Source organism: Littorina saxatilis, linkage group LG9, assembly GCF_037325665.1.
Source record: "Littorina saxatilis isolate snail1 linkage group LG9, US_GU_Lsax_2.0, whole genome shotgun sequence".
In the NCBI taxonomy this organism is placed as follows: domain Eukaryota; kingdom Metazoa; phylum Mollusca; class Gastropoda; order Littorinimorpha; family Littorinidae; genus Littorina; species Littorina saxatilis.
The window spans coordinates 3,158,461-3,172,753 of NC_090253.1; the positions used below are offsets into that span (position 1 = coordinate 3,158,461).

The following is a 14,293-nucleotide window of genomic DNA, read 5'->3' on the forward strand; positions in this document are numbered from 1 at the left end:
AATTAAAGAGTGTAAACAGTCGAAATTTAGCAAAATGCATTTTAAAATGATCTCTTAGAAGTTTGCAATGGTAGCATTAGTGTTCGTAGGACATAAAAGAGCTTGGGGGCATTTTGTTTTTACAACTTAAGTCAACTTTGACAGAGTATACCTGTAAACTTCAACTACCAGCCGCAATACCTTTGCCAGAAGCTCCATGCGTTTCTTGTCAATGTCTCGTGACGTCAGTGTGGCCAGCAGCTGCAGGAAGACCTGTGACGGGGGAGTGGTGACGTCAAGGAAACGCGTCAGACCGGTGCGCATGGAACACACCGGCATCTTCTCGTACTGTGTCCAGTTTTTGGACGAGCCTGTATCGTTGAAAGAAAGGGTCATAAGTGATAATTTGAACAACAGAGCTCACACAATCGGGGAAACGAAAAGGTGACACAAGCGAACTACAGGAAAATCAAAGGTACATTATGCTAGGTCTCACGACTTTTACCTCGACCATCCGTTATTTGTGCTGCAAAAGTTACACATTGTATGACAGAAGACAACAAACAAAGTACAGCAAACGAAAAAGAATACAAGGGCTGCATTAGAGCGTTAACTCTTCCACCTCGCTAGCTTCAAATTTGCAACGTAACGCAGAAGTTTCATTCCAACTTTTGCTCAACTGGTCTATCCCAGAAATTCGAAACAGATAAGACAATTTACTTTCCAAAGCAATAATCCACAAACAAGAAAGGTCACATTTTCAGAACGTTTAATTCAAGAAAAAAACAAGAGGCGAAGCCTTCAAGGCTCACGTAAGAAATAGACAAACAGTAACACAAACTCAATCACTCCCACACACACAGAAAGAGCATAGGTGAAACTGTGCAAGAAAGCGAGACATTAGATCTAGATCTGTCTGTCTGCATGTAGCCTACTTACAGGGACACGACTGCCAAATAGTCTCGGCCCGCTCAAAATAACAATGACCGAGACCACACACACCACGCGAGAGAGAAAGACTACAGGGAGGCATGCCGTCATGATGCATTAATTGACGTCGAACACTTTTGACCGTGACGTAATCGTATGCGAGCTTTATCCATGGTCTTGGATAACCACTCACACATAGACTCGGAAATGTTAAAGTTTCTACCACAGACATACACACGCACAAACACACGCACACGCACACACACACAGACAGACAAAGTTACGATCGCATAGGCTACACTTCGTGAGCCAACAAAGCATTGGCATTCTCTTGTTTTGACATGAACCAAACGTTCCAAAAATGCAACCTTTTTATATTTAGTCAAGGTATGACTAACTGTTTTAACATCGACGGGGAATCGAGAAGAGGGGCGTGGTGTATGTCATTGTGTGTGTGTGTCTGTATAGAGCGATTCAGAGATTCTACTGGACCGATCTTCATGAAACTTTACATGAGAGTTCCTGGGAATTATATTCCCAGAAGAATTTTTCGTTTATTTGATAAATGTATTTGATGACGTCATATCCGTTTTTGGCTCACGAAGTGAGTGTAGCCTATGCGATCGTAACTTTGTCTGTCTGTGCGTTTGTGCGTGTGTGTGTGCGTGTGTGTGTGTGCTTGTGCGTGTGTATGTCTGTGGTAGAAACTTTAACATTTCCGAGTCTATGTGTGAGTGGTTATCCAAGACTATGGATAAAGCTCGCATAAGATTACGTCACGGTCAAAAGTGTTTGACGTCAATTAATGCATCATGACGGCATGCCTCCCTGTAGTCTTTCTCTCTCGCGTGGTGTGTGTGGTCTCGGTCATTGTTATTTTGAGCGGGCCGAGACTATTTGGCAGTCGTGTCCCTGTAAGTAGGCTACATGCAGACACAGACAGATCTAGATTCTAGTGTCTCTCTTTCTTGCACAGTGTCACCTAAGCTTACTGTGTGTGTGGGTGTGTATGTGTGACGGAGTGATTGAGTTTGTGTTACTGTTTGTCTATTTCTTACGTGAGCCTTGACTGTTTGTCTATTTCTTACGTGAGCCTTGAAGGCTTCGCCTCTTGTTTTTGTAAAAGTTGAGGCCGCACTGTCACGCTCTCATTTTTCAACCAAATTTGTTGACATTTTGGTCAAGTAATCTTCGACAAAGGCCGGACTTTGGTATTGCATTCCAGCTTGGAGGCTTAAAATTAATTAATCAGTTTGCTCATTAAAGTTTTCATTAAGTGATTTTTCGCAAACACATTTAAAATGGATTGCATCGTATTCTTCATCAAATTCTGAATCTAAACATCTAAAACTATATAAATATGTCATGTTTACTCTTAAAATGTGATCACAATTAACGAAATTAGTCCTACGATTGAAATGTAAGAAATCGATCAGGAAATGATCTCATCTTATTCTTTATCATTTCCTGATTCCAAAAACATACAGATATGATATGTAGTATTCAAAACAACCTCAGAAAGTTAAGAATAATACAGAAAAGCGCGCTTTCCTGCTTTGCGCAATACGCTACCGCGCTATTCTGGCTTGTCAATTTCACTTCGTTTTGCACGTGAATAGTGAGCGATTTCCTTCTTGCGGGGATTGGCGAAGCAGTATTTCTTGGTTAAAAAATGCAGTGCGTTCAGTTTCATTCTGTGAGTTCGACGGCTTGAGTAAATGTAGTAATTTCGCCTTACGCGACTTTTTACATTCAGTCAAGTTATATATATATATGTGTGTGTGTGTGTGTGTGTGTGTGTGTGTGTGTGTGTGTGTGTGTGTGTGTGTGTGTGTGTGTGTGTGTGTCTGTCTGTGTGTGTGTGTGTGTCTGTGTGTGTGTGTGTGGAGCGATTCAGACTAAAGTACTGGACCGATCTTTATGAAATTTGACATGAAAGTTCCTGGGAATGATATCCCCGGGTGTTTTTTTCATTTGTTCAATAAATACCTTTGATGACGTCATATCCGACTTTTTGTAAAGTTTAGGCGGCACTGTCACACCCTCATTTTTCAATAAAATTGATTGAAATTTTGGCAAATCAATCTTCGACAAAGGCCGGACTTTGGTATTGCATTTCAGCTTGGTGGCTTAAAAATTAATTGATGACTTTGGTCATTAAAAATCTGAAAATTGTAATTGAATTTTTTTGTATAAAACGATCCAAATTTACGTTAATCTTATTCTTCATCATTTTCTGATTCCAAAAACATATAAATATGTTATATTTGGATTAAAAACAAGCTCTGAAAATTAAAAATATAAAAATTATGATCAAAATTAAACTTCCGAAATCGATTTAAAAACAATTTCATGTTATTCCTTGATTCTAAAAACATATAGATATGATATGTTTGGATTAAAAACACGCTTAGAAAGTTAAAACGAAGAGAGGTACAGAAAAGCGAGCTATGCCGCACAGCAAAACCACTACCGCGCTAAACAGGCTCGTCAGTTTCACTGCGTTATGCACGGGCGGCGGACTACGGTCATTGTGTAAAAATGCAGTGCGTTCAGTTTGATTTTGTGAGTTCAACAGCTTGACTAAATGTAGGAATTTCGCCTTACGCGACTTGTTCATTTTTTTGATAAATATATTTGATTACATTATATCCGGCTTTCAGTGAAATTTGAGGCGGCACGGTTACGACCTTATTTTTTAACAAACTTGATTGAAATTTTGGCCAAACAATCTTTGACGAAGTCCGTACTTTGGGATTACATTTCAGCTTGGAAGCTTAAAAATTAGTTAACTAGTTTGCTTATTAAAGTTGTCAATAAAATCGTATTTTTCTTTACAGAATCAAAAGTGATCGCATTGTATTCTTCACTTTCTTCTGAATTCAAAAATATATACACATGTTATGTTTACTCTAAAAATGTGCTCGGAATGGAAGAAAAAGGTTCAGTAAGTACTATGGTCGCATGCTTCGCGGAGACAAGCGTGACCCGCCTCGGTCTTCGGGTTAGCCGAGACTATCTGGAGGTAGTCTCGGCGATGACTGTTTTTTATATTCAGTCAAGTTTTGACTAAATATTTTAACATCGAGGGGGAATCGAAACGAGGGTATGGTGTATGTGCGTGTGTGTGTGTGTGTGTGTGTGTGTGTGTGTGTGTGTGTGTGTAGAGCGATTCAGACTAAACTACTGGACCGATCTTTATGAAATTTGACATGAGAGTTCCTGGGTATGAAATCCCCGAACGTTTTTTTCATTTTTTTGATAAATGTCTTTGATGACGTCACATCCGGCTTTTCGTGAAAGTTGAGGCGGCACTGTCACGCCCTCATTTTTCAACCAAATTGGTTGAAATTTTGGTCAAGTAATCTTCGACGAAGCCCGGACTTTGGTATTGCATTTCAGCTTGGTGGCTTAAAAATTAATTAATGACTTTGGTCATTAAAAATCTGAAAATTGTAAAAAAAAATAAAAATTTATAAAACGATCCAAATTTACGTTTATCTTATTCTCCATCATTTGCTGATTCCAAAAACATATAAATATGTTATATTCGGATTAAAAACAAGCTCTGAAAATTAAATATATAAAAATTATTATCAAAATTAAATTGTCGAAATCAATTCAAAAACACTTTCATCTTATTTCTTGTCGGTTCCTGATTCCAAAAACATATAGATATGATATGTTTGGATTAAAAACACGCTCAGAAAGTTAAAACAAAGAGAGGTACAGAAAAGCGTGCTATCCTTCTTAGCGCAACTACTACCCCGCTCTTCTTGTCAATTTCACTGCCTTTGCCATGAGCGGTGGACTGACGATGCTACGAGTATACGGTCTTGCTGAAAAATGGCATTGCGTTCAGTTTCATTCTGTGAGTTCGACAGCTACTTGACTAAATATTGTATTTTCGCCTTACGCGACTTGTTGTTATTGATCTTTATAGTTTGATAAAACTAGATGAGGATCTGCACTAGATAAGATGCGCTATATAAGATGTCCATGTGTGAATGTGTAAGTGGGCGTAGTCGAATGTCCATGTGGAATGTGTAAGTGGAGCATATAAGAATCTTTCTTTCTTTATTTGGTGTTTAACGTCGTTTTCAACCACGAAGGTTATATCGCGACGAGCATATAAGAATGCCCATGTGTGAATGTGTAAGGGAGTGTATAAGAATGTGTAAGTGGAGCGTAGTCGAATGTCCATGTGTGAATGGGTAAGTTGAGCGTATAAGAATGTCCATGTGTGCGATGTGTAATTGAGACATGGATGTGTTCATGTCTGAATGCGTAAGCACAATGCAAGGAATGTCCAGAGAGGTATGTGGGAGGTGTTTTGATAACCTGCCCTGTTAAATAGTGCTATATGTCTTATGTAAAATCAATGTCTGGTTTTCGTCGCGATATGACCTTCGTGGTTGAAAACGACGTTAAACACCAAATAAAGTAAAGAAAGAAATGTCTTGTTTGTATTATTGTTATGTACCACGCCTGAATTTCTCTATGAGATAATAAAGTATTCTTATTCTTATTCTTATTATAACGACGGACTAAATGTTTTCATATCGCTTCACGCGACTTGTTTGTTGTTGGTCTTAGCTAGATTGCTCTAATTATTCCAGGCTTTCTCTGTGATCGTCGAGACTCTCGCTAGCTGAACGTTTGTTTCGGCCTTGTCAAACTCACCGAGAGGTGTGGAAACCTCTGTCAGGATCTCTGTCCTGACGATCTGGTCTGGCGGAGGCGCGTTGTGCAGACGGGACAAGATGGCGTCCACCAGGTCTGGTGGGTTGGCGGGGAAGATGCCCACGTGATCTCCCGGGGCGTACTGCAGCTCTGACGAGTCTTGTGTGTTCAGCTTGGCTAGGATAGTTTGTCGACTGTAACACGCGAAAGAAAAAAATGCATGTTGTGAAATCAGAGAATAATTATTAATGACTGGCTGCGTGATGCCAGGTTTACACGAGTTATTTCTTTATTCAAATAATAATGAAATGCGAGCGAAAGCAAGCTTTTTAATGTTTGAAAAAATAACGACTGAAACCCAGGTTTCTCACAGCAAGTCGTGTAGTATTCTGTACTAGTGTGCTAACTGCCTCTAACTTCAATAGACAGATGGAATGTGAGAGAGAGGGAGCGAGCGAGCGAGAAAGAGAGAGAGAGAGAGAGAGAGAGAGAGAGAGAGAGAGAGAGAGAGAGAGAGAGAGAGAAAGAGAGAGAGAGAGAGAGAGACAGAGACAGCGGGTGAGCCAGCCAGAAAAAAAACGACCGACCAACCAAACAACCAACCAACCAAACTGCAAAAGACACACCTACCTGGACTCGTTACTCTGTAGCTGTGTCCTCTCCATCAGTCTGCACGGGAGAACCGTCTTACTGTGTATTGTGGCCAACGACTTGCACACGTCGGCGTCCTTGCCGTTGTCGATGGGGGTGATGCGGAACCGGTTGGGGGTCCAGCTGTGGTCAGTGTTGGACAGCGCGCCGGTCGCCTCCGTGATGTTGATGTCGTCACCCAAGCAGAACGTTTCGCAGGCGTCCTGTAAAAAAAAAAAAAAAAAAAAAAAAAAATTAATAATAAGGGTATATGGAGCAAATCCTAAAATAGTTCTAAGCGCCTATACAATCAATCTTAAATATAATAATCTTAATTACAGCAACAAATACACATTAAAAAAAAAAAATATTGAGGGATAAATGTACTCAGAAACATGGCTCCCCACCAAGGCTCTACCTACAATGTCCGGTGACCCCTATTTGCAAAATCTAGATGTGGCACTTTTTAGCACGTGTACGGGAACGTGTACGGGTAACGTCATAAAATCCAGTTTTTACGTCACGCGTTTGCCAAGATCTAAAGTCTTGGTGGGAGCAAAACAACGTATGATTTGGAACATTAGAGAGAAAAAAAAGTGAGTCACGGGTGACGCAATATCTACACGTACGCGTACAGGTCTTTGCTACACGTTCGATCATCTAGAACTCTGTAATTACTATGTTTAGCGGAATGCTAGAGGGTCCTAAAACCGGGATGACTTTAAAATAAATGCTTCTTCCAATGTGTAATGACAAAAGCTGTAATCATTGATTAAATGCAGAGTTATAAAGTTATTTTAATCAAAAAAAGAGACAGAAAAAAAACTAGTCCTAAGAATTGTTCTTGTCGTATTTTGTTTCCCCCGACCGTACTGGTCGTATTTTAAACAAGGGTACAGAATACGGCGAAATCGTATGGGTTCCCGGGTCTGCTTTACTCTAATTTGTTTGTTTGTTTCACGAAGGGCCATATCAGGGCGGTGCTGCTTTGACATATAACGTGCGCCACACACAAGACAGAAGTCGCAGCACAGGCTTCATGTCTCACCCAGTCACATTATTCTGACACCGGACCAACCAGTCCAAGCACTAACTCCATAATGCAGACGCCAGGCGGAGCAGCCACTAGATTGCCAATTTTAAAGTCTTAGGAATGACCCGGCCGGGGTTCGAACCCACGACCTCCCGATCACGGGGCGGACGCCTTACCACTAGGCCAACCGTGCCGGTTTGCTTCACTCTAATCTTCCTTGCACCTACAAACATACCGTGTACTTAGGCTAAATCAGTAACAATACCTTGAAGACAGCCTCCGCCCAGTTTCTGAAGGACTCCTCCTGCCCACACAGCTCGTCTCCCTCCACGATGTTGTGGATGCACTCCGCGCCCAGCTCCGTCAGGATCTTGTCCATGTAATGTCCGAACGCCGCGAAGTGGGGGTAGGCCCGCGACCCCAGGGCGAACACGGCATATCTGAAAATATCCACCAGGGATAGAATTATGATAATTGTTAAACAATGTTAGTCAGTGTCCGAACGCTGCGAAGTGTGGTTAGGCCCGCAGCAATTCCAGGGCAAACACTTAATACCTGAAAATATCCAACAGCGATGGAGTTAAAATAATTGAACAATTATGTTATTAGTATCATTTTCATGCAGTGTTCAAATGCCGCGAAGTGTGGGTAGTCCTCCGCAACCCCAGGGCTTAGTTAGTGGAAGAATCTTTTGTAATGTATGTTTGATGGTGTATGCTTTTGTTGACTATGAATGTGGATCTAAATGCTTATATAACTGTGTTTTAATTTTAAATGTGTCAAGCGCAAAGAGCATAATTGTAAAGTTATGATGTTGCGCTATATAAATGCTCATTTATATTATTATCCCAGCGAAGCTGGAGGTATCCCACGAACGCTATACTGTAATCGACTTGTAACCGTGTGCCGAAACACTACGATCACCTCGGGAAGCGAAGTGCAATCAAACAGGTTTGAAAATGTTAGGGCTAATTTCTTAGCCCTATAAAAACTGTTATGCAAACCCGAAGGTTTCCATGAACATACAGACAATCGGAAACTACCACACCCTATCACAAACAGATTTCCACAAACCACGGGTGTTGACTTTAAAGGCCAACAACTCGGGTGCAGAGTCTGCTGTGAAAGGAGCGGTAGCCTCCCCTGTCACAGACTTGAGAAATTTTCATACCGATAATACATGATAAAGAAGGATTCTTTGTGCCCGGCTACGGGCTACAGTTGAAGATGGAAGTTCACCAAAAATTGGGACCATACTAACAAAAATACGGTGGGTGCAATAGGCGCCCCCATTTTTTGAGCAAACGCCACCCAAGGCCGCTTTGGACGGGTAGAAATTCTGTAGTTTCCAAGTCTATTTGTGTGTGACTATGGATAAAGCTCGCGTAAGAAGATTACGTCACGGTCAAAAGTCTTTGTCAATTAATGCATCATGACGTCATGCCTCCCTGTAGTCTTTTTCTCTCGCGCGGTGTGTGTGTGTGTGTGTGTGTGTGTGTGTGTGTGTGTGTGTTCATGTTGTGCACATGTGTTAGTGTGTGTGTGTGTGTGTGTGTGTGTATGTGTATGTGTGTGTGTGCGCGCGTGCATAAGTCTGTACTCGTGTGTGTGTGTGTGTGTGTGTGTGTGTGTATGTGGGTGTGTGCGTGCGTACATGCGTGCGTATGCACATGTGTGTGTGTGTGTGTGTGTGTGTGTGTGTGTGTGTGTGTGTGTGTGTGTGTGGGTGTGTGTCTGTTTGTATAAGAGAGAAAGAGAGAGAGAGAGAGAGAGAGAGAGAGAGAGAGAGAGAGAGAGAGAGAGAGAGTGGGTGGGTGGGTGTTTGTGCGTGTGTGTAAGTGTATGTGTGTGTATGTGTGTTTGTTTGTAAGGGTGTGTATGTCCGTCTGTATATATGTGCGTAGGGGTGTGTGTTTTGTGTGTATGAAGTGTCAGTGTGAGAGAGTGAGTGAGTGCGTGTGTGTATGTGTGTACGTGTGTAACTTGGGGTATGTGTGTGTGTGTGTTCGTGTGTGTGTGTGTTTGCGAGAGAGAGAGAGACAGACAGACAGAGAGAGAGACAGACAGACAGAGAGAGAGAGAGAGAGCGAGAGAGAGAGCGAGAGCGAGAGAGAGAGCGAGAGAGAGAGCGAGAGAGAGAGACTGAGAGAGAGAGAGAGAGAGAGAGAGAGAGAGAGAGAGAGAGAGGTTTGTCTTTCGCTAGGGTATGCAGTGCCTTGGCGTTGCACTTCTACCTAATTATTATTATCACACCCCCGGTATAGGGGTGTGTATAGGTTTCACTCGATGTGTTTGTTTGTTTGTTTGTTTGTTTGTGTTCGCATATAGATCTCAAGAATGAACGGACCGATCGTCACCAAACTTGGTGAACAGGTTCTATACATTCCTGAGACGGTCCTTACAACAAGAAGGGCAAAGCCCATACGACTCACATGCTTTACACATTTTTCCTACCAAAATACATGTGACCTTGACCCAAGGTCAAGGTCATCCAAGGTCATGCAACACAAAGCTGTTAATTCAAGACATAGGAAGTACAATGGTGCTTATTGGCTCTTTCTACCATGAGATATGGTCACTTTTAGTGGTTCACTACCTTATTTTGGTCACATTTCATAAGGGTCAAAGTGACCTTGACCTTGATCATATGTGACCAAATGTGTCTCATGATGAAAGCATAACATGTGCCCCACATAATTTTTAAGTTTGAAACAGTTATCTTCCATAGTTCAGGGTCAAGGTCACTTCAAAATATGTATACAATCCAACTTTGAAGAGCTCCTGTGACCTTGACCTTGAAGCAAGGTAAACCAAACTGGTATCAAAAGATGGGGCTTACTTTGCCCTATATATCATATATAGGTGAGGTATTCAATCTCAAAAACTTCAGAGAAAATGGGAAAAATGTGAAAAATAGCTGTTTTTTAGGCAACATTTATGGCCCCTGCGACCTTGACCTTGAAGCAAGGTCAAGATGCTAAGTATGTTTTTTGGGGCCTTGTCATCATACACCATCTTGCCAAATTTGGTACTGATAGACTGAATAGTGTCCAAGAAATAGCCAACGTTAAAGTTTTCCGGACGGACGTCCGGACGGACGGACGTCCGGACGGACGGACGGACGGACGGACGGACGGACGACTCGGGTGAGTACATAGAGTCACTTTTTCTCAAGTGACTCAAAAATTGGGACCAGTCAAACACACGGTTAGGGAGTTATTGGTGGATTAAGATTAAGAGTGACATATTAATGGTCAAAGGGAAATAACCTTCTCAGTTGGTCGCACTGAGAATGGTTATTTCCCTTTCACCAACGGGGGTTGACGAACCCTTTCGCAATGGACCGTGTGTTTACTTCTGACTTCAGACTTCAGACTTCAGACTTCTCACTTCAGACTTCTGACTTCAGACTTTCGCAATGGACCGTGTGTTTACGCGAATAAACATTCTGACTTCTGACTTCTGGCTTCTGACTTCTGACTTCTGACTTCAGACTTCTGACTTCAGACTTCAGACTTCTGAATTCTCACTTCTCACTTCTCACTTCTCACTTCAGACTTCTGACTTCAGACTTTCGCAATGGACCGTGTGTTTACGCGAATAAACATTCTGACTTCTGACTTCTGACTTCAGACTTCAGACTTCAGACTTCAGACTTCAGACTTCAGACTTCTGACTTCTGACTTCTGACTTCTGACTTCCGACTTCCGACTTCCGACTTCCGACTTCCGGCTTCCGGCTTCCGGCTTCCGACTTCTGACTTCTGACTTCTGACTTCTGACTTCTGACTTCTGACTTCAGACTTCTGCCTTCTGCCTTCTGCCTTCTGACTTCTGTATAAAATTACATCTCACAAGGCATCACTGCAGAGCGCCTAGAACTGTACCCACGGAATATGCGCGATATAAGACTCGTTGATTGATTGATTGATTGTCTCTCAGTCTCTCTGTTTCTCTGTGTCTGTGTCTGTCAATGAATTCTGTGGTGCCATTTTTGTTGATTTTGCTAAAGCCTTTGACGTTATTGATCACACGTTATTACTGAGAAAATTTGCATTGTATGGCGTCGGAATCGAAACTGTGAAACTTATTAGTTCATTTCTCACCGGCAGACAACAAACTGTACTAACAAACGCCTCGGCGTCGAGCATGCAAGAAGTAAAATACGGTGTACCACAAGGATCGGTTTTAGGACCCCTCCTCTTCTCTATCTACATTAATGACCTCCCCCTACATATTCAAAATGTATGTGAACTTTTTGCAGATGACACCACAATTCACTCCAGCGACACAAATGTAACTCGCTTATCAGAATCACTTCAAAGGAGTTTAAACCAGTTGACAGAGTGGACTGAGCTAAACCATATACATATGGATTGGATTGGATTGGATTGGATTGGATAAGATTTACAGTCCAGTGAGGTTACCCTCATGGAAATTCGGGCTGCTTTCTCCCCGGGGAAAGCGAGCTGCCATACATACGGCGCTACCCATATTTTTTTTTTCCTGCATGCGTGTATTCATGTTTCCTGAGACTTAATGCCGTGTGAGATGGAATTTTTTTACTTTATTCCAAGTCCCACGGGTATTTGATGGACATTTTTATCTATGCCTATACAATTTTGCCAGGAAAGACCCTTTTGTCAATCGTGGGATCTTTAACGTGCACACCCCAATGTAGTGTACACGAAGGGACCTCGGTTTTTCGTCTCATCCGAAAGACTAGCACTTGAACCCACCACCTAGGTTAGGAAAGGGGGGAGAAAATTGCGGCCTGTTGTGGTCATAACAACAAGACAAAAACGCCAGAATATTTGTTCAGCTGGTCCTGCTTTAATGATAGATGGTGAAATAGTGGAAAAAGTCGACCATCACAAACTGCTGGGTGTTAATATCGATAACAACTTGTCTTGGTCAACCCACATAGAGCAACTTAGAAAAGTGGTGTCAAAGAAAGTGTATCTCTTATCTAGAATTAAACACTTCCTGAACTGCCACACCAGAAAGTTATTCTTCATTGCTCATATTCAATCTGTTATTGATTACGCATCCACTCTATGGGACTCCGCAAGTGAAAATTCCTTAAAACCACTCAGCAGATTACATAAAAGAGCGCTAAAAGTAGTATTACTAAAGCACACTACCCTCACAGAGTTAGACTACATACATTTAGGGATCTTACCTCTAAAGTCAAGACTGCTTTTTAACAAAGGAATCTTTATGCATAAAATTATATCCGAAACTCTACTCCAAACCATTTGTTCAAAGTTCTCTTTGCAGAATTCACACCACCTTATGAAATTTAACACTCCTCTTCCTAGGATAGACTTATTTAAGTCTAGTCTAGTTTATTCAGGTGGCCGTCTCTGGAACGCTCTTCCGAATGCCTTACGGGAAGCTACCAGCACAGATTCTTTCAAAAACAAATATATATATCCCATTTAATGAAAATAGTTTATTCTTGATTGTTATGTCCTTTGGGACACAGTCACTCATTTTTGATTTATTGTTTTGTGCACGAAATTATGATGTTCTGCATAATATCCATTGTCTTGCAGAGTTGATGTACTATTGCATAGTATTCTGACTCTATTTGACTTGCAAATTTTTGCTTTGCACCTTGTCATGAACATTTATAGACTACAATGTTTCATATGTTTAATTATGTAAGTATGTAGTAGTAGTTATTATAGTAGATTTAGTCCCTCTTTAGGGCGAGGGCCAGATGCAAAAAAGTATACCAATGCTTATTCTGTTACCCTCGTAAAATAAAGAATTGTCATTGTCATTGTCATTGTCTGTCTCTCTCTCTCTCTCTCTCTCTCTCTCTCTCTCTCTCTCTCTCTCTCTCTCTCTCTCTCTCCGCATGTAATAAAGTTCTGAGTTCTCTGACGGGGGTGTTTTTCCTACCTCGGAGGAATTTCTTGTTATTATTATAAACACATAATATCTAAAAAAAAATTAACCACACAACAATATATGTGTAGCTCCCGGTATTTTCAGAGACAGGAACGCGTTGTGATTTTTGTTTGTTTACCTGTATAGCCACATAACGACCATCAATATCATACCTGACGTTGCCGAGAGGCCCCGACTCCATGGTGAGATTGTGGTCCACGCTAGACTCCTTGTCGTCAGTGTGACCGCCATGCTCACTGAACACGCTCATACGGATGTAGGACGACGAGGAGAAGTTGAGGCTGAAAATAACACAGTTTTCATTTAATGTAAGATAATTAGATATGATACACGGCTGGTATGTGATATAGGGACTTTCAAAATTAGGCAGATGTGCACATGGGAGACATAAGATAAGATAATTTATTGTCCATACAATTAAACAATGGATGGAAAAGTGTGGTTCATCTGCTCTTAAAACCACCAAACCACATATGACAACCGTAACCATAAAACAATAAAACATACGAAGTAAGAACACCCAAAAGTACTCCTGATTACGGAGGGTGGTGGTAGGGGACAGTCCGGAACCCAGTACCAAACTCTGTGGTAATGAATCACCATTGATCAGATTCACTAACTCGTTGCTCTCCCGCTTCTGACTAAACACGCCATCTTGTTGACCGCAGTTTTGATACGACATGCTTTCTTAGCTTTTTGTAGCGTCATTCTTGCCATTACTTTTTGTCGTCTCGTTTTTGTGTGCGTTAGTTGACATGTCGCAGGCTCCCGCGGAGGGAACGTATCAAAACTATTACAAAATGCGAAGAAGAGATGGCCACATGTATTTGTTTGTAAGTCTGTTTGCCAGATATTCTTCTTCTTCTGCGTTCGTGGGCTGAAACTCCCACGTACACTCGTGTTTTTTGCACGAGTGGAATTTTACGTGTATGACCGTTTTTTACCCCGCCATTTAGGCAGCCATACGCCGTTTTCGGAGGAAGCATGCTGGGTATTTTCGTGTTTCTATAACCCACCGAACTCTGACATGGATTACAGGATCTTTTTCGTGCGCACTTGGTCTTGTGCTTGCGTGTACACACGGGGGTGTTCGGACACCGAGGAGAGTCTGCACACAAAG

The 14,293-nt window shown here is 41.7% G+C and overlaps 1 protein-coding gene across 1 annotated transcript in view; it reads right to left on the minus strand.

Annotated features, from left to right (window-relative positions):
* Positions 1–14,293, minus strand: part of LOC138975079 (nitric oxide synthase-like) — a 115,365-nt gene that overhangs the window by 15,342 nt on the left and 85,730 nt on the right. The window contains exons 15-19 of the mRNA XM_070347730.1: positions 13,326–13,454; positions 7,521–7,695; positions 6,223–6,446; positions 5,593–5,786; positions 181–350 (exon numbers count right to left, since the gene is read on the minus strand). Of these exons, the coding sequence (XP_070203831.1) occupies positions 181–350; positions 5,593–5,786; positions 6,223–6,446; positions 7,521–7,695; positions 13,326–13,454 (892 nt within the window). The remainder of the gene's footprint in view (positions 1–180; positions 351–5,592; positions 5,787–6,222; positions 6,447–7,520; positions 7,696–13,325; positions 13,455–14,293) is intronic.